The sequence below is a fragment of the Podarcis tiliguerta genome (genome assembly GCF_965153285.1).
Source record: "Podarcis tiliguerta genome assembly, chromosome: 11".
Classification (NCBI taxonomy): domain Eukaryota; kingdom Metazoa; phylum Chordata; class Lepidosauria; order Squamata; family Lacertidae; genus Podarcis; species Podarcis tiliguerta.
In genome coordinates this window covers 46,789,373-46,807,648 of record NC_139544.1, presented here as the reverse complement: position 1 = coordinate 46,807,648, position 18,276 = coordinate 46,789,373, and the positions used below count along the sequence as shown (strand labels likewise).

At 43.5% G+C, this 18,276-nt stretch overlaps 1 protein-coding gene across 2 annotated transcripts in view; it reads left to right on the top strand.

Moving 5' to 3' along the window:
- Window positions 1-16,509, top strand: part of SPEF2 (sperm flagellar 2) — an 85,875-nt gene extending 69,366 nt beyond the window's left edge. The window contains exons 33-38 of one of the 2 annotated variants that reach the window (XM_083402600.1): window positions 4,495-4,587; window positions 5,806-5,985; window positions 7,670-7,912; window positions 9,104-9,226; window positions 15,264-15,414; window positions 16,274-16,509. In XM_083402600.1, the coding sequence (XP_083258726.1) occupies window positions 4,495-4,587; window positions 5,806-5,985; window positions 7,670-7,912; window positions 9,104-9,226; window positions 15,264-15,365 (741 nt within the window). In that variant the 3' untranslated portion in view covers window positions 15,366-15,414; window positions 16,274-16,509. The remainder of the gene's footprint in view (window positions 1-4,494; window positions 4,588-5,805; window positions 5,986-7,669; window positions 7,913-9,103; window positions 9,227-15,263; window positions 15,415-16,273) is intronic. The other variant, XM_083402601.1, reaches the window with a different exon arrangement.
- Window positions 16,510-18,276: the final 1,767 nt, after the last annotated feature.

Below are 18,276 nucleotides of genomic sequence, written 5' to 3'. Positions count from 1 at the left end.
AGAGTACCTATCATCCTAGCACTGTAGTAATTTATAACAAATAGGTTGGTTTTGCTTTCCAGGGAGTGAGGAGCATTATTGCATTCCCTGTAAGATGTATCATAGTCATCCCAAAAGGCTAATTCCTGCATCTTCTCCCAAGATCTTTTGACCCATGGGAGGGAACAGCTTAGCGGATGTGAGGAAAAGTGGGTCTGGAGGGACAGATGAGATGCTAAGCCTTGTCTCCTGCTCCCCCACCTTTCTGCACTCAGCTTCCTAGGTGCCAACCCTGGGCAGCTAATGGCTCATGCCTGTGTTTGCTGCTCTCTGCTGCCATTATTCAATGGCAGTACAAAGGCAACTTTTCACTAGAAGAAGGAAAAGCAAACCCCCATCATGTGGCAACACATTTCACCAGAAAAAGGAAAAGAAACAGTCGCCACTAGGGATGGAAAAACCACAAAGAGATGCTGCTCTCAATATTTCACCCACCTACGCAGAGTTGTGGTATTTTGCTCAGCATAGGCAGAGACTAAAAGCATACCAACAGCTCCAGAGTCAACACAGGAAGCTAGGTAGAACATCCTTTGGTTCAGTATCTGGTATCAGTTCTCTGATCTTTGGGCTGGTAAATCTGAGCGAAACAAGAAAAATGTGTAAGTGATGTTGCTTTTGAGCAAAAATGTTTTTAAAAAATCTAAATCCACCCATAAAATTTGGTTACTTCCCAGTTGAAATCCCACAAAAGTCCATGAGGCTAAAATAATATGAACAGGGTTTTCTAGCTTCCTGGGGCTGTGAATGGAGTTGTGGTGCTTCTGTTCCCAGATATTGACAAGAAAAAGAATGTTTTTATATACTGAAGATATATACTGAAGTTATATACTGGGTTTTGCCTCCCATGTTAAGTATAATTTATAGACTTGCAAAGAACCCTTCTGACATAAGTAGCTTTCAAGTCAACTGCTTTCGTTTTCACCATAGAACGGATTGATGCTGGAGACAAACTGTAATCAGGTTTTCTTTTCAGAGACTTGAAAGTGTTATACCAAGCAGACGCATCTTTTCCTGTGGTGTAAACATTCATTTCTTGGGTGAGAGAAGCCTGAAACACTGCAAAACTTCTAAATGAACATGATATAGGAATGAGTGTGCACACACCATTCGCAAAAATGCCTCCCTTCAGCTCCATTGCTGCAGCCAGTGACAAATCACAGTTTCTGGGCCTAGGACAAGCTTGTAACAGGGCCCCAAATCCCCATGTCTGCTTTTAAAAATAGGGTTGATTTGTACCCTTCAGCTTCTTTAGGTCCCTTTGATTAAGCCTGTTGCCCAATGCATACCTGAATTGTGTTTATAGCCATAGTTGACAGTACAGCATGTATGGATATAGCTTTTCACAACTACTATGTAGTCCAGGCAACACAAGGCAAAAGTTGGGTGTGAAGAGGACAGTGGAAGAAGAAACTACAGAATATGGGTATAGTTGAGAGGCATGTTGGGGTAACACAGGGGGAGATGCTAAAGAAAAAGCTTTCTCCACTTAGAGGAAGGAAAGGGAATCTGAAGCACACATCCCAGATGTTGCTGGACTAGCACTCCCATCGTCCCTGACTGCAGACCATGTCAGCTGGGGCTGATGGGAGATGGATTCCAGCTGCTCTACACACTGTTCCTGCCCTGTGATCTAGAGCTAGTCCTTCTATGTGCTCTGGAAACCAGATGCCTAGCTGATTTACTCACATAAGTTTTACAAGCTCCAGAACGCATCAACAGCATTAGCTTCAATTTCCATGGAGGTTTCAACATCCCTGATGAATGATGGCTGCCCGCCCTTCCTGATGCCACATTTTGGTGGCCACATTCTGCACAGTATACGCATGGTGGAAGGAAAGCACTCTGGGACACAGTTCTTCAGTGAGCATGTCACGTAGAGCGCCATACTGCTCTCCTGCCTCTTGAACTGTGCATTGCAGGGCCAAGCTAGAAGAGAATGCAATTCACACAATTAGCAGTTGTGTGGAGGGCTTTTTGAAAGCAAATTGCAACAGCGGAAGCCCAGATCCAAGTTGGGACTTTGGTGTGGGGGGCAGGGAGGGCCCTAACCCTTCACCTCCTGTTGCAGTCTTGATCTGTACTGAACCTCCTATGCTTGCTACTTGCATTTAGGATGGAGCTATAATATTCACTCCAATGGGAACTTTCCTTCCAGTCCTAATAGCAGGGCAAGAGGGGAGCGATAGAGACCTTAATTGGGAACACAGCAAGGGATTACAGTTTCCCACTGTCCAACACAAGGATTCAGGATTTAAAAGCCATTCATGCAACTGCAGATTGTGTGAATGGTGTCTTGTCAAAGTTTGTTCCCCAGAGTTTCCTGTACAAGTGCTTTCTTTTGTGCTTTTCTCTCATACAGTGCCCCCTAATAACACAGGGGAACCTGGTCTCTTCTTACTATGGTGTGAGCCCCTCCCTCCTGTTGCCAGTCAGCTAGTACAGTCAGCTCTTCTTGCCTCATGCCTAGGAAATGCCAGCAAAACTAAGAAACTTGCAAGACATCATTGCAGACATACATACATACATACATGTGCACAACCACTACATTCTAAAACTTGTAGTTTGAGAGACAGCAAGAACACTTTGTGTACATGCTCCATTGGTTCACTGTTCAGAATGTTGCCTGTTCTGCTCTAACATTCTTCAGAATTGCACCAGCAATCATGACGAGATTTAGATGGCTGATAATATAGCGTGCCTAAACATTCTTCAATAACAGCCGCTAAGGCTTAGTTTTCCTCTTATGGTAACTGGCTTGCATCCTGGGTTAGGCATCCTCCCTAGGCCCCTGTGCAAGGAGGTCTGTCTGCAGATTACTGCTGGGTGAGTAGTAGATGAAGAAGTGGCCCCATTTCATCTAAAACCAGCCACTGCAACTTTCTTTTTATCCTCCTCAGCTGTTGATTTTTTTTTTCTGATTTGCTTCTAGAACCAGAATGACTGACTCATATTTTGAAAGACAAGAATGTTTCATTTAATGAGTCACTGAAGTCTTGCTGTTGCTATATGTGACCTAGCATGGAAATCAATTTTTGCTGCCTTTTTAAGTACAGTTTTCCCCTCCCTGGAATATATCCTGCTGTTACATGTTGGTTTTGATAAATACCTGCACCAGAAAAGGAATGTGCATGTGTATTAACACACACATACCGTATTTTTTGCTCTATAAGACTCACTTTTTCCCTCCTAAAAAGTAAGGGGAAATGTGTGTGCGTCTTATGGAGTGAATGCAGGCTGTGCAGCTATCCCAGAAGCCAGAACAGCAAGAGGGATTGCTGCTTTCACTGTGCAGTGATCCCTCTTGCTGCTCTGGCTCCTGAGATTCAGAATATTTCCCCCCCTTGTTTTCCTCCTCCAAAAACTAGGTGCGTCTTGTGGTCTGGTGCGTCTTATAGAGCGAAAAATACGGTATACACACACACACAGTTATAGATCTGTGCACACAAACATGTTTAAAAAATTAATCATAAAATCAATTATATATCACTGCACTCAAAGGATATATATCTATTCTAGAGTTGAACAGATGAGCCTTGAGAAAGATTGGCATGGTAGTCATTAGCAGCAATGATTAAGTGACTGTGTGACCTTAGCAACAGCAGTGCCTCCATATCTGTCTAATAAGCCTTAATACTCAATAGCAGTTAAAAGCAAGCTATTGCCTTGAAACTCAGCCTGCAGATTTCCCGGAGGTATCTGGTTATTTTGGGAAACAGGATACTAGACTAAATGGGCCTTTGATTGGATCCTCCTGGGCTTTTATATTAAGTTCTTAAATTGTCCAAAGAGGGTCATGAATAATAATCGTTCTTTGGGTTGTATCCAAGTAAATCATTGCACGTGCAGAACAACATCTGTGAACGCAACAGAACTCCTCCCTTTCCTCCTTTCATGCACCCTGGCAACACCCCCAGATAAGCCCCAGACCAAATTTGAGTGGCATATGGGGGGAAGAGAGGAAGGGGAAATTCTGTTGAAACTTGTAAAAGTTGTTCCATGTGCATGCAATGATTTGGTTGGATAGAACATTTTATGTCCAGGTGGCCAGAATGGTGAGAAGTATAGAAATCAAGTCCTATGAGGAAAGATATTAAGATGGAATAAGGAATGGTAGTTATATTTAAATATCTGAAGAGCTGCCGCATGGTAGACAAGACTTGTTCTTAGTTGCTCCAGAGAACATGACTGGAACCAACAGGTTAGCAGAGAAGCAGATCTGGCTAAACATTCAGCGAAACGTCATAATTGTAAGAGTTGTTCAGCAGTGGAACAGACTACCTTGGTATGTGGTGGTGGGTTATCCTTTGCTGGAGATATCTGAACAGAGGTTGAACAGACATTTCTCAGGGATGCTTATAGTTTTTGCCTTTTGCATTGTGGATCCTGCAGTAATCAAGCAGTTTGGGCTAGTTGACCTACACAATCCCTTTGAACTGTATGGTTCTGTCATTCCAGGTCGGTCTGTGGTTTAAAGGCAGTGAAGATTTACCCGTTCCAGAAAGCCCTACAGAACCTTTTCCATTTAACCGCCAGGAGCACCTTATAAAAGTAAGTGTAAAAAAAAATCACAGGCTGCAAGCCAAATTGTTAAGTTAAGCACAGTTAAGACCGGCCATTTCAGTGTCTGGGAAATCTCAACTCAATTTCAAAAAAAGCTCAACAATTTTGCCCCCCACCCCGTCCAAGATCTCAGGTAGAAATGTCCTGGGTCTGTTATCTGGAGATACTATGAATTCAACCTGGAACGTTCTACAAGTAAAATGAGTGCTCAATCACTGAACCATTTGCCTTCTCCATTCTGGTCAGGCGGTGGTATTTAACTTATATGTACGCCTCTTGAAACCAAAATAATAATGATCTGTTCACTGTAAGAAGCACATTGAAGGTGCCCTTTTTTCTGCTGAGCTGTGAGATCCTTCATCAGGTTTGGCTTCCTTAAGAGGAAAGAGAGCATTGCAAACTTACCTCTGGGAAAATATTTTTCTCTACAAAATGTTTCACATCTGTGTGGCTTAAATCTCACAGGTCTGTTTTTAATCAGCTTCTTATCCGAGGGTAATAGTTTGCACTGACTGGGATGCATATTGGGTTTTGATTCCAAGTTCTTTCCTGAATTGACAAGCTACATGTCTGACACAAAAAGCCCTGGAGTGAATCAAAGGGCCTTCTATCCTATATTTTCACACTTTGCTTCCCAAAAAATAAAAAAGACTGCCCATTGGTTAGGAAGGGCCATAACTCAGTGGTAGAGCATATGTCTTGCAGTCGGAATGTGTGAGGTAAAACCCCTGCTGTCCCCTGCTAGATCTAGGAAACCTATCTGCGACCTCAGAGAGCTGGTGCCAGTACAGTACAGACTTAGATTGAATAGTGATGTGGTTCCTTTGTTCTTTGTGTAATTGTATAACACAAAACTGACAGAATTAATACACAAGGTAGCCCAACCATACAAGCAGAAAGCTACGCCAGACATTTTAAGGTTTGTTCCAGAATTTCTCCCCTTAAGTTTTTATGCATTCCTGGTTGCAGTGGCAACCACATTGCTCCACATGAATGGAAAGTGAACTTCAGTATGAAAATACCCAACGCAAAATTGCTGCAGATCACTATATGCACATTACAACCACACAAAGTTTTCCCAGTGCAGAGATGTTCCTCATTGCTGAAAGACTTTCAAAGTGGTTCGGACATTGCATGTATACTTGGATAGATTATTCTCATACAATATCCTCTACGTCAATTAACTGAAGCATGTTTCTTTTACAGTTTTTCTTTTCTTTATTTGCTGATCCTGAAAAAGACCCTCCTCAGCTAAACTACACGGAGATGCTCCTTTATTTTGCATCCGATCCTGATTCTGTCGATGGTGTCTATCGGGCCCTCAGTGTCGCAACAGGGACACACATTCACAGGAAAAAACAGGAACTCCCTCCTGTTCCCCAAAGGGTAAATGTGCTGTTGATCTTGACAATAATTTAGCGTTTGCTGGTGACAATTGAATCTCTTATTCCTTAAAGCTGGGCTGTTATATTGTTTTCATTTCAGTCTACACTGACTGCACCAAACTGAAATGAGAATGCTAATTCTGCAGATTTTTCACTTAATCACCCTTTCTGTTCTGGGTTGTTTCCACACTTCCTCCTTAGTCTGGAGTTGCCATCTTCTGCTCACTCACTTTCTCTAGAGAATCAAGATGATGTTGTTGCTGATCCCATTGCATGCCGATGATTCCTGTGCAGTCCCTCCCATTCCGCACTTTTTAAAAAATTGAAATGCAGTTTGTTCAGTCAGCCTGTCCATTGTGGACTGGCAAAGTGCTGTGGAGGCTTTTCAGGACCGTAAATGCCTTTAATTAAAATCTGCTTGCAAGCTCTGCCTCCCTTTGGTCTTTTCCTGCGGCATGTGGCAGTAGCATTGTTGATAAAGAGCCTTTTTAATTACTGCTTTCCTCTGATGTTTTTTTATTTTTTTAAGACTCTTTATTGGATAATTAAATTGTACTATTTCAGTAATACAGTGGTACCTTGTGTTACATACGCTTCAGGTTACATACGCTTCAGGTTACAGACTCCACTAACCCAGAAATAGTACCTCAGGTTAAGAACTTGCTTCAGGGTGGGAACAGAAATTGTGCTCTGGCGGCGCAAATGGTTCCAGTGCTTGTTTAATTAATCTAGTATCCTGCTCTTGTCCAGAAGCTTGTTGCAGGTAACATGTCACTTATTACAGCAGCAGGAGGCCCCATTAGCTAAAGTGGTGCTTCAGGTTAAGAACAGTTTCAGGTTAAGAACGGATCTCCAGAACGAATTAAGTACTTAACCCGAGGTACCACTGTACAGAAGAAAAGAAGAAAAGGGTGTGGAAGGAGAAACAAATAATGATGTCCTGGCGGAGAAGTTGACGCCATATTTCTCACTAACAGTCACTAAAGAGATCGAAAGTTCTTTTGATGTCTTTCAGAATCCCACTATATGTGTCTGAAGGCCATGGCATGATGTAGACATCTCTTCTGCTGAGAAATGTCAACTGCTCCACAATGAAGCAGCTACATTACTGGCTAGGGTTGCGTTTAGAGAGTTGCCTGCATGCCGAAGCCTGGGCACGCTGAGCTCAGCGCGCCCAGGCTTCGCGCAGCTCTCCGCAAGGTGCGGGAGCCCAGTTGCCTGTTCTGGGGGCTGGGGTCGGGGGAAGCTGGGGGGGGGGAATAATTTTTTCACCCTTTATTTCCCCCCAAAAAAACTAGGTGCGCCTTATGGGACGGTGCGTCCTATAGGGTGAAAAATACAGTATATCAGGGGGAAATATGTATATTTCGTGAAAAAAATAATATGTTAGTGAAAAAGGCATGCAAAAATTAATTATATCAGTGGAAATTGCTCCCAAAATGTGCACATTAGCCAAAACTCCTTATAAAACCTTGTCAATAGGAGAAATTTGCACAAAATTCTAATGAATTTTTATGAAGGCTATCACAAATTGTAGCAGAAGGTGACAAACTGAATTTAAGATTAGAAAAATGAGAAACAGAGAGAACTGAAATTGACAGTTCCTTCCTCCCTTAGTGGCCACCAAGCTTAATCATCTGATCATTAGCAAAGCTATTCCAATCTGTCACACTTTCCGTCCCCAGTATGTTCCTTCTTCTGAGCAGCTGATAACAAGTGACGGACAGGATGAGCAGGAGGAGGATGAGGCTGCTGAGGAAGGTGAAGAGGAAGAAGAAGAGAAGGAAAAAGAAGAGGAAGCTGAGTCTTTCACCAATGAAGGAAACATTTCTCTGGATACACTACTCAAAGTGTTTCAGCATGAAACAAACAAAGCTGCTGACAACCACAGATTTAGTGGTTATATGAAACCAGAGGATACTTATGAGGTTGGTTAACTAGCAAATGGTTCCAGTGCTTGTTTAATTAATCTAGTATCCTACTCTTGTCCAGAAGCTTGTTGCAGGTAACATGTCACTTATTACAGTTTTAAAGATTAGGCAGGATTGCTTAAGTTTCGTCAACCAATAGTAGCCCAGTCAAAACGGCCTTCTGCCGCTTCTGAAATATGACCAGGCTAGGGCTCTCTTGGGACCTCCAGAGATGGGGAGATCCATAAATATAGGAAAACTACACAAACCAGTGTGTGTGTGTGTGTGTGTCATGTAAGATTACACAGAGTTCTAAGTATCAGGTTGTCAAACGCTCACCACGGACAGCCAGCTGGAAGCCCCTCAGGCTGATTTGTGAGAAAGGGCGGGGTGTAAATTAAATAAACAAATAGACTTTAGTCTACCAACTTTAACCAACTTTAATCAAGATTTGGTAAGAGAGTTTCCTCACAGTTTTACTTTTAAGGAAAATAGCACAGTTAAATGTGCCCTGAAAAAAGTTGTCTCTCTCCACGGATGTCTCATGCAATGGCCTTTGATCTGAGTGTACAGTATAGCAGCTAGCATTGTGAGCCTGGAAGTTACCAGTTCCCTGAACTTGAGCGCAGGCAAGCCACAGCCTCAGACTCCTACCTGCATCATGGGGCTAATGCTAAGGACCTAACGGACCTATTGTAAAGATCACTGGGATAATGCTTGTGAAGCAGTTACCATCCTTATGACCATCCTCATGGCCAAGTGTTAGACATTTGAAGCACTCTCTATAGTTGCTAAATATTTCATGGAGCCTGACTGCCCAACAGTTGCATAGCAAAATAGAGTCACAGCCCCCCAGGCCACTGTCAGTAGAATAGAGCAGTCCCCGTGGCCATAAAGGATGTCCATCTCTGCTTTGCATAAATGGTTTGCAGCCCAGCATCACTGCGACTTCCTAGGATGGAGGGTAGTAGGGAGATCAGGGCTGGCAGCTCACCATCAGAGCCAATCCGGTGGTCCCATCAGTTTGCCCAATCTCCCCATTGCCTTGTTCTTTCCCTTGCTGGTAATCTTCAGCAATGCTGCTGCCAGGAAGCCAGCGCTAAGGCTCTGTCCCACTAGGTGAGCTGCTTCTGACAGCGTTCTGATTGTTGCTTTCCAAATGGCTACACTTTCCTAATACAGTAAGCCGTTTGTTATGTTCCCTTGAAGCATTTCATTAAGGTATACCGGGATCTTGGATCCGAAGATCTGACGCCCATCCCAGTGGCGCTTCTTTTGCAGCACCCCTTCATTCAAGACTTGATTAACAGCTACCAGCAGTACAAGCTTCACGTAAGTATCTATTTCCCTGTAAGTACACAGGGATCCGGAATGTCTTTTCTTTTTCTTTTACATTCAGGAAATACAAAGTGCTGTGAAGTGAAAACAGACCTCTTCATTTGCAGAGTCTCTATATACAATTGTAACAACCGTTTTGCTTGGAACAGGGAAGAGAGGGCATTTACTGGGGCTATGCTGAATGTTCTGCAACAGGCAGCTCAAAATTGGCACGTGGTTTGGTGGCCCATTTGTTCCCTTGGTTATTGTTTCTCAGTGCCATCGGCCCTCCTCCGCTTCCTCATTTGCCCTCACTGACCTTCTGTGTAGCTGACGGTCGTCATCAACTCTTGTACCATTCTTGATACCATCTTATCAGATAATAGCATTGTGACATCATTGACAACATTCATATGAGTTATCGCTGCTCAGTTAAATTAAATGGCAATGAGGGCAAATGTGGCATTTAAAAACCACAAATATTTTTTGCAGAGGGTGTCCAGAATTTCCCAAAACAGGAGAAAAAGTCAGGAAACTGGAGGCCAGAATCTTCTCATTTGGAGTCATTACTACTTGATGGTCATTGGATGTATTCTGGAAACACACATACAAAGAAGCATGTCCTTTCCCCACACATTTTCTCATCAAATATGGAGGTGCATATTCACCCACTGGACATTCATCTCTACCTTCGTGAGGACTGGAGATCAATATAGCATAAAATTTCATCCCTTGCTGCTTCTAGAAAATATTTAAAATAACCTTGAAGAAGACAGCTGCTAGGGAACCCTACATCATCTCCAAATTTTGCATGCATGATCTATGGAACAGGAGGCTATGAACTAACCTCCACCTTCCTCACTCTGTATCTCCTTATACTTACTGCTGATAAATGGTGACAATCTAGCAAGTTATTTCTTTATATTGTTTTGGTACCCTAGAGCTTGGGAGTGATCAATGGTTTCCTTTAGGTTGGGGAAGCCCACTATGACAAAGTGTTGAGAAGACATCATCCTAGATAGCCCTAAAGCCTGCAGCTGGTCCTGCATGCTGGCAGTCAGGTTCAAGGTTGAATGTCTTTACGTCAGGTTCCAAGGTGATAGGGATTCTGCACCCGCCTCTCCCAAGACTCATCAAATAAACAGCAATGCAAAAAACAAAACAAAACAAAACAAAACAGAGGTTTCTTTTCAAGAAGAATAAAACTGCACGAAAACAAACCCCATAGATCTGTGTTATTCAGAGATCACTTGTGAGATAAAAGAAGCAGAAGCTAACGGGTGTGGTTTATAAGGCGGCAACATCTCCACTTGATAGGGAACCAGAGGAGAAAGCAGCGTTGCTGAGTAATGTCGCATGTTGCTCCTTTGTGGATGAAGTGCTAGCTTCTAAGCAAGACTTCGCAGCTTGTGACCCAGCCTAGAAGCGATGTAGTTGTGGCCTTGCTGGCTGGCCTGGAGCTTGGCAGATCCCAGGCTTTTGAAGTCCCAGGCAGGCACCACAACTATTTATTACCCCGTATTAAATATTGCTATCTATGTGCATGGCACTTTGCAGAGGGCAGGCATGACTTGCTTCCACCCCAAGGGCCTTATCGTCCAAGGTAGATGCAGGGAAACAGCAGAGGAAGGTGGGAAATGGAGTCTTAGGTGGGCAGATGAAGAGCAGGGGCAGAGGAAGGGGGCGGTGGGGGCAGGCTGCCCCGGGTGTCATCACTGAGGGGGGTGACATTCAGCACGCTGCCCGCCCATGACTCCCAAGCCTACCCTGAGCCGTCGGGGAAGGGGTGGAGCTGCGACCCGGCGGCCTTACTCCCTTCCCCCTTTGTTTTGACTGCTCGAGGGAGGCTTGGGAGTTGCGGGCGGGCGGCAAGCCATTGCTGCCTGCTCCCGGGCTGCTTCCTGGGGTGGGAGCCTCCCCCGAGCTGTCAAAAGGAAGAGGAAAGGGAGGAAGGCTGCTGGCAAAGCAACACAGCTCCCTCCCTCCCCGCCCAGGAAGCAGTCCGCCATGGGCACCTCACTCCACCCCCCATGGGCGGCTCACTCCGCCCCCGTGGGCAGCGCACCCCTGGGATGCTCGCCCCACCCCTGTGGCCCTGCCCCTGGGTGCACAGCATCCCGGAGAAGCTAGCACCGACTCTGAGGAAAAGTAAACTAGGAGGTGCATCAAGCCCCAAGTTGGGCTACTTTTTGCCTTGGTGGGTCACAGTCTGTGCAGGCTTTTAAGTATAGAGATGAAGGATTCTAAACTAGTTAACCAAGCAGTTTATAATTATTAGTAGTAGTGTTGCTGGTGGCGATGATTTTTTTTTGTATTCCACCCATCTGAGTGGGTTAACCCAGCCACTCTGGGCAGCTTCCAACAGAATATACAATATGCAAATATTGTATACAATTTTCCTGTACATCCAAATTCTTAGACTGTCCATATTACGCAATTGCTTCATTGGATACAACTCGTTCTTTTTATCATTCATCATTATTGCACACCATATGCAATTCAAGACAGCTGGTCGCTTGTAGTTCACCCTTTAATTCTTTTCTCTCTCTCCATTGCATTGGTCAGTACAGCAGACCTTCCGTGTTATATATCTGTGTTCCAGATCATTTTGCAATAATGGCCCAAACCTCTTTGGTTTCTGAGGAATCACGTGCATCCTGTATAGTACAGGCAAATGATTGTATTTAAGCAAGTTTAATTGTTTGAGATTTCACAGCAGGGCAAGTCTGGTTTTTCACTAATGTGCCTATTTATTGGGTTTTTGGAAGATAAGCTAATGAAATGTTGATTGTATATATCTGTCTCTTCTAGAATCCTTGAACTGATAATGATTTACAGCCCTCCATTGGCTAACATTTTCCTTTTATGTTATTAGTACCATTTGCTTCATTTGCTATTAACTACAGTGCTATGAATGCAGAGTTTTTGCATGGGATGTAAGCAGCACGCCTCAGTGAAACTCTTCTATAGCTGGAGGGCGGCATTGCTGCTGCAATCACTGGGTATATCTATGGGCTCATCCAGACTTGCCCTTGCCCCTCCACTTTCCCCCTGGGAAACCCCATCTTTACTGCAGAACCAGAGCAAACATCAATTGGGATTTCTCCGGATTGACACCTGAGACGATTTATTGCCTAAAGATTGGGTATTCCCAAGGAAAGCAGTGGGACAAGGGCAAAATCACTCAGAACCTTGCCTAGAAAGTGTTAAACAAATGGAAAACCACTTGGACCCATACTTTCTAGGCATGGGACAAGTGGAAGTGTGGGCGAACCCTATATTACAACAACAACAATATCAATAATAATAATAATAATTTACCTTTACCTTAACCCCTTCCATCTGGATGGGTTGCCCCAGCCACTTTGGGTGGCTTCCAACAGAATATTAAAAACACAATAAAACATCACACATTAAAGAACACCCAATACAGGACTGCCTTCAGGTGTCTTCTAAAAGTCAGGTAGTTGTTTACCTCTTTGATATATGACGGGAGGACATTCCACAGTATGGGTACCACTACTGAGAAGAGCCCCTGCCTGGTTCCCTGTAACTTCACTTCTCTTTCTCCAACTCTCTCCCCACCTAATTTTAAAAAATGGAAATGGTTTGGTGCCCCCTGGTACAACACACTTCTAAATCAAGTCACAACCCACAAGTATAAGCAAATAGGGTTGCATCCATATTTAGTAGATCTGTTGAAATTAAGGAACTTAAACTAGTTGTGGACATTTGAATGGGTCCGCTCTGAGCAAGGCTATCCTTGAATACAATAGATAGCTCTATTTCAGCCCTTGGTTAATGGCATCACTCTTCTTTTAATGATACTGCTTTCATCTTGATACGGAGATACAACTCAGGGAAGCGTGTCCTCTTACTGCTGAACGTTGAGGCACTCCTGATAAGCCCTCCAAGTATCCCCAGGGTTCCCTGGAGCTGAGTGGGGAGAAACAACAGATCTCGTGGAAATGTCTTAATCCCTTCCTTCTGGGAGCTGTGAGTCACTCTGAAGGTTGTTGCAATTCCTCATTCTTAAGGGGCAGTTCCTTGAAGTGGCATTTTTCTTTGAAATCAATTCCTCTCAGTTCTGAGTCACAACCTTGAAAAAGAAAGAGAGAGAGAGAGAGAGCATTCACTGTTCTGTTCTTTCTGTGTGTCAGAAGTAGAATTTCTTGTGCAGGTACTGATTAATAGATACTGGTGTGCAAAATCGCCTGGGCGATAAGCTTGCCCGGGGCACACATCTGATGAAGGGTTAGTAAGAAATCAGTTGTACTCTTTTGTATCATTTCTAGCAAATTTCTGTGGTGTTGCATGACAAACACACGCACACAGTTCACATGCCCAGTTCTTTCTGTTCCACTCACTCAGTGTACAATAGACTCCGGAGCTTTCGATTTGTCACCCAGATACATCCACGCCCCTCTTCCTCTGCTCTTTTCCTTTGCTCTTGCATCCACAAAGCCATCCTCTCTTTTCAGGGCTTGCCCAACACATTTTGCTCCCTGAGATAAAGCAGCAAGTGGTTCTTCCCCCTTGCCAGCAACTCAAGGTGCATAGTACTAGGGACAGATGGGCAGCCTCCAGTTTATACCTAGACCTTGCCTTTGGTGTGCCCCCTCCAACGAGTTATGGAGAACGGCAACATGTGAACGGGCCTTTTCAGTGGTGGCTCCTCCATTGTGGGATCCTCTCCCTAGAAAAGTATTCCTGGCACCATCATTATCAACTCCCAGGCACCAGGCTGAGACGTTCCTGTTTACCCAGGACATCCCCCCCCCCTCCACTTCACTGGGATCATATTCTATGATGACCCTGCCTGTTTGGTGTTCATCATTCAGGGTAGGGTAGCATTTATCCTTGTTTATAATATTGTGGGATGAGCACTTACAGTCAGTAATGTTGTTTTATGCCTTTGGGTGTTTGTTTTCCATTCTTGTGGGTGTATGCTTTTCTTTTCTTTTTACAATTGTAAGTTGCTTCAAGACTTTTCTTTAATTTTGCACATAGTTTAGAAAACAAAACACAACAGGGAGAACTATTGAATCACATATTGATGGATAGTAGATATAAAAAATATAAGTGACTAGTATATCTTATACTTCACATGAGAAAAACAAACACAGGAAACGAGCTAAAAAGAAGGGGAAAGGTGGGGTGTGCATCAATATAATTCCACAAAAATCATATCATTTTTACATATTCCATGTATCTGCCTAGGCTGCGGTCAAGGAGTGTGGCAGCCATGCCCTATTCATAACTTCAAAAGTATCTCGCCAAACTGCCCAAAAGGCTTCTGGCTTAGTCCTACCAGACAATGCTTCCATGTAAGCATTTCCTGTATAGCTATATTCCTGATGTTAGTCCACCCTTTCCCAGTGTTGGTTCTTCCACTTCTGAACCATGGTAGTTCATTCCAAAGGCACTAATAAAAATAATAATAGTGGCTTCGGTTTTATTTCCTCATTTCTGCTGTCAAACATTGATAATAGTATCAGCTGGGGTATAGGTTGAACAGATTCTCTAAGACTATTCCTTTAGATTTTTTTGTAGTAAGATAATAATAATAATACCCAGGCAGAGGCAGTGCTGTAGCCCTCTTAGAGCAGTCGTTCCCCTTTCCGTTCCCAAGATCTAAGCCTACATCCCTTCCCTCCCCATTCCATGAACGTGGCTCCTGACACTCAAGCCAGCCTGCTGCATCCTTTGCCTCTTCCTACTCAGCCTCCCCCTTGAATTTTCAAAACCACCCCAACCTTTTTGGCAGGCCAGGCCTCCCAGCGCCCAGCAATGGAGCTTGACCTCGTGTTCCAGGCCAGGCTCCTTCTCCACTTTCCATCCCGCCATCTTTGTGGCCACCCCCTTCTGCGATTCATGTGCATTATTATTTTATCTGCCTGTGCAATTCTCCACTGGAGCCCACCCTGCGCTCATCACATGAGCCTTCGGTTCTGCACCCAGAGAAAGTGGTCGGATCCAGCAACTACCACCCCCAGGAGGAGTTTTGGTTGGTTGGTTTTTTCCTTTCGTTTACCTGTTTGTTTTTTTACAGACAATTTACGGGCCAACTGGAATGCCCACATGGCCCAAGCTCAATCTGGCAAGGTGGAGCAGATGGAGCACACTGATGGCTGTGCTCAAAGGGGGCAAATAATAGGATTTACCCTCACAAGTAACAACTTCTAAAATATGAACTAACAAAGGTAGAGTTATTGGCTGGTTGTTCCACACGACAGCCTGTTTCTGTTTTGTTTTGTTTCGACATCGTCAAGTTACAAAATTGTCACATCATGAAATTAATATTATTGGTGGAGGAAATGCATGTTGGTTTGAAATTCAGGTAATATAGAAGCTAGATAAAATAGAATCTTATAACTCTGATTTGTAACTACTTTTCTAGTTGTAAGCCTTTACATAGTATTTGGAGTAAGGTGATTTGTGTCCTTGGGGTACTAGGGTATGTGTGTATAATTCTGTACCAATAACCATTCTGTATTACGCAAATCAATTTTGGTAATAGAGAATGTTGATAACTTCTAATTTTGTAAAAGGGGGTGCAGCCATGTTACTTTAATAAATTATATGTTGCTAGCATTATTTGAAAAGTTTTCAAATACCTCTTAGGTTTATTCCAGGCAGTGGCGTAGCATGGGGGGTGCAGGGGGGGCCGGCCGCACCGGGTGCAACATCTGGGGGTTAGGGGGCGCAAATCCACGGGTTAGGGGGCGCAAATTACTTGCCTTGCCCCGGGTGCTGACAACCCACGCTACGCCACTGATTCCAGGGATCCTTACTCCAGTGCTAAGTTTCCTACCATAGAGGAAAGTTTTTTGCTAGTTTTCCATTAGTTAAGTATTAGCCTGAGTGTTAAGTATTAGTTAAGTATTAGCTTGAGTGTTAAGTATTAGTTAAGTATTACCCTGAGTGCATATCTATTCTTTATGTAGATCAGTATGTCTATTTTTGATTGCTGAATAAGAGGACCTACTTCAGTAACCTTCAGCAGTCAGCTGGCTGTGTATAGCGACGTCCTTCTAACTTATTCTTTTCTTATTCCTGTAGGATTTTAAATTGATGCTGCAGACAGCGGACCAAGCACATCCAAGTGATGCAGATACCGCTGTCATCCCAAGTTAAAATATTATGGGGTGGGGAGGCTCTCAACAAAAGCATTTCCAAATGCTTTCCTGAATTTTGGGGGTTGATCCTTGCTCTGTTGTGGAACTCTTTACTTCAATTAGCATAGTAATGTTTTGTATTCACTCTATTTTAAATAAAAGTCTATTTCAGCAATACAATGCTAACGTGATCTTAAACGCTCGTGGCCAGAGCCATTTCACATGTTATGCAATGATAAAAAACCCAGGTGAGCCCGGCTTTGTCAGGATATAAATAAAAAATATTATTATTATTATTATTATTATTATTATTATTATTATTATTGGGGAGCTGCAAGGAAGCCTGGCTTCCTAATGAGTCACTAGTATTCATAAGAGTAATAGTTATTGATTTATATACCACTGGGTTGGTTGCCATTAACAGCGTAAGAACAATTTTAAATATATAGCCACCCAATGAAACCATTTCATCAAAAAGTTAAAATAAACATTCACATTTATCAAAAAGTACAATAAACATGCCAGCTAAAACAGTATAACATTTAAAACAGTTGCCCCAAAAAGCAAATAAAACAGGAGGCTCAAGCCCAGAGATCAGGGAATGCTTGTCTGCCAATACCAGCGGAGTAGCATTTCACAACACCGATGCCACTAATGAAAAAGCCCACCTCTGTCCTACCAGTTGGCATCTGTCTGTCTCAGGAGATAATGGAGGAGGGCGCCTTTGTAGGTCAAGCTGTTGGACGGTTGCAGCACCTGTTGTGGTTGTAGAGTGCAGGAGAGACATGTTTTGTTGCAGCTGGGGCAGATGAAGGCATCCGGTTGTGTTGCTGCAGATGCGCCATGGCGTTTCTTCTCTCTGCGGTCCTCCCAGCAGTCATTCCTCCTCTGGTCACTGCTATAGATGCACAACCTGACTTACTTTCTCCAGGAACTGTGGTCATCTGCAAGGGATTCCCACATGGCGAGGTTAATGTTGCCAGTCCACATGCCATGTTTGCAAGCATCTTTGTAACACAGAATTGGTCCACCAGCAGGATGCCTGGTGCCTGAAGCCATGTCTTTCTGCTACAGTCAAAATGAAGAGGGGGGGGGAGGTATTCACTTAGGACCACCCAGTATTCTAAAATACCATAACCTTTAGTTTTTATCCAAAAGGTGCCAGAAAAACCACAAAAGTGGTTTCTCGGAGGTGGGCCGCACTTGTGGAGAGTGGAAGGGTGAAACCAAACTGCTTGCCTTGGTTGTTGGGTCAGCCGCACTTTGCGCATAACAGACGGATATTAAAACTCGCATCATCCATGTGTGTGTTCTGTGTTTTTGAGTCCAGCTTGTCCCTTGAGCCCAGCTTTCCTCCATCTTCAGTGTTTAAAGGAGAAAAGTATCTGTTTTTGCAATGGTTTGGTAATCGTCTTGCTGATTTGGCCTTGCCCTGTGATTTTCTTTTTGTTTCAAAGGTGAAGATCAAATTCAGAAGGTTATATTTATCCTCATGGGTTTGTTTGTTTTTTAATACAATTTTCTTTGTATGTCCGACAGCTTTTTATTTTACTATGGGTACTTATGGGAGAACTCTCACCCAAGCTCAGATCGGATTGGTTCAGACTAAATGAATCCATTCAGTGTCCATTCAGATGATAGATGGATACCATTGGATTTCGCCCCATGGTTTGTCATTTATGGCTTTAAATTGGAGCAGAAACCACATTGTTCTCCATTCTGCTTCATTCAGCTGTACCCCTAAGCCAAGACTCCCAGACCATATTCAGAACTTCACCACACTCATATTTGCTTTAAACCATCAAATTAGAAATGCTGGAAGTGACACCTCTCATTGCCTTCAAATTGTGCAGAGTTTCTCAAAAAAAAAAAAAAAAAGTAAGTTATTGCACTCACATCCTCCTCATGGGCTTCCTGTAGGCTTCTGGTTGAACACTGTGAAACCCA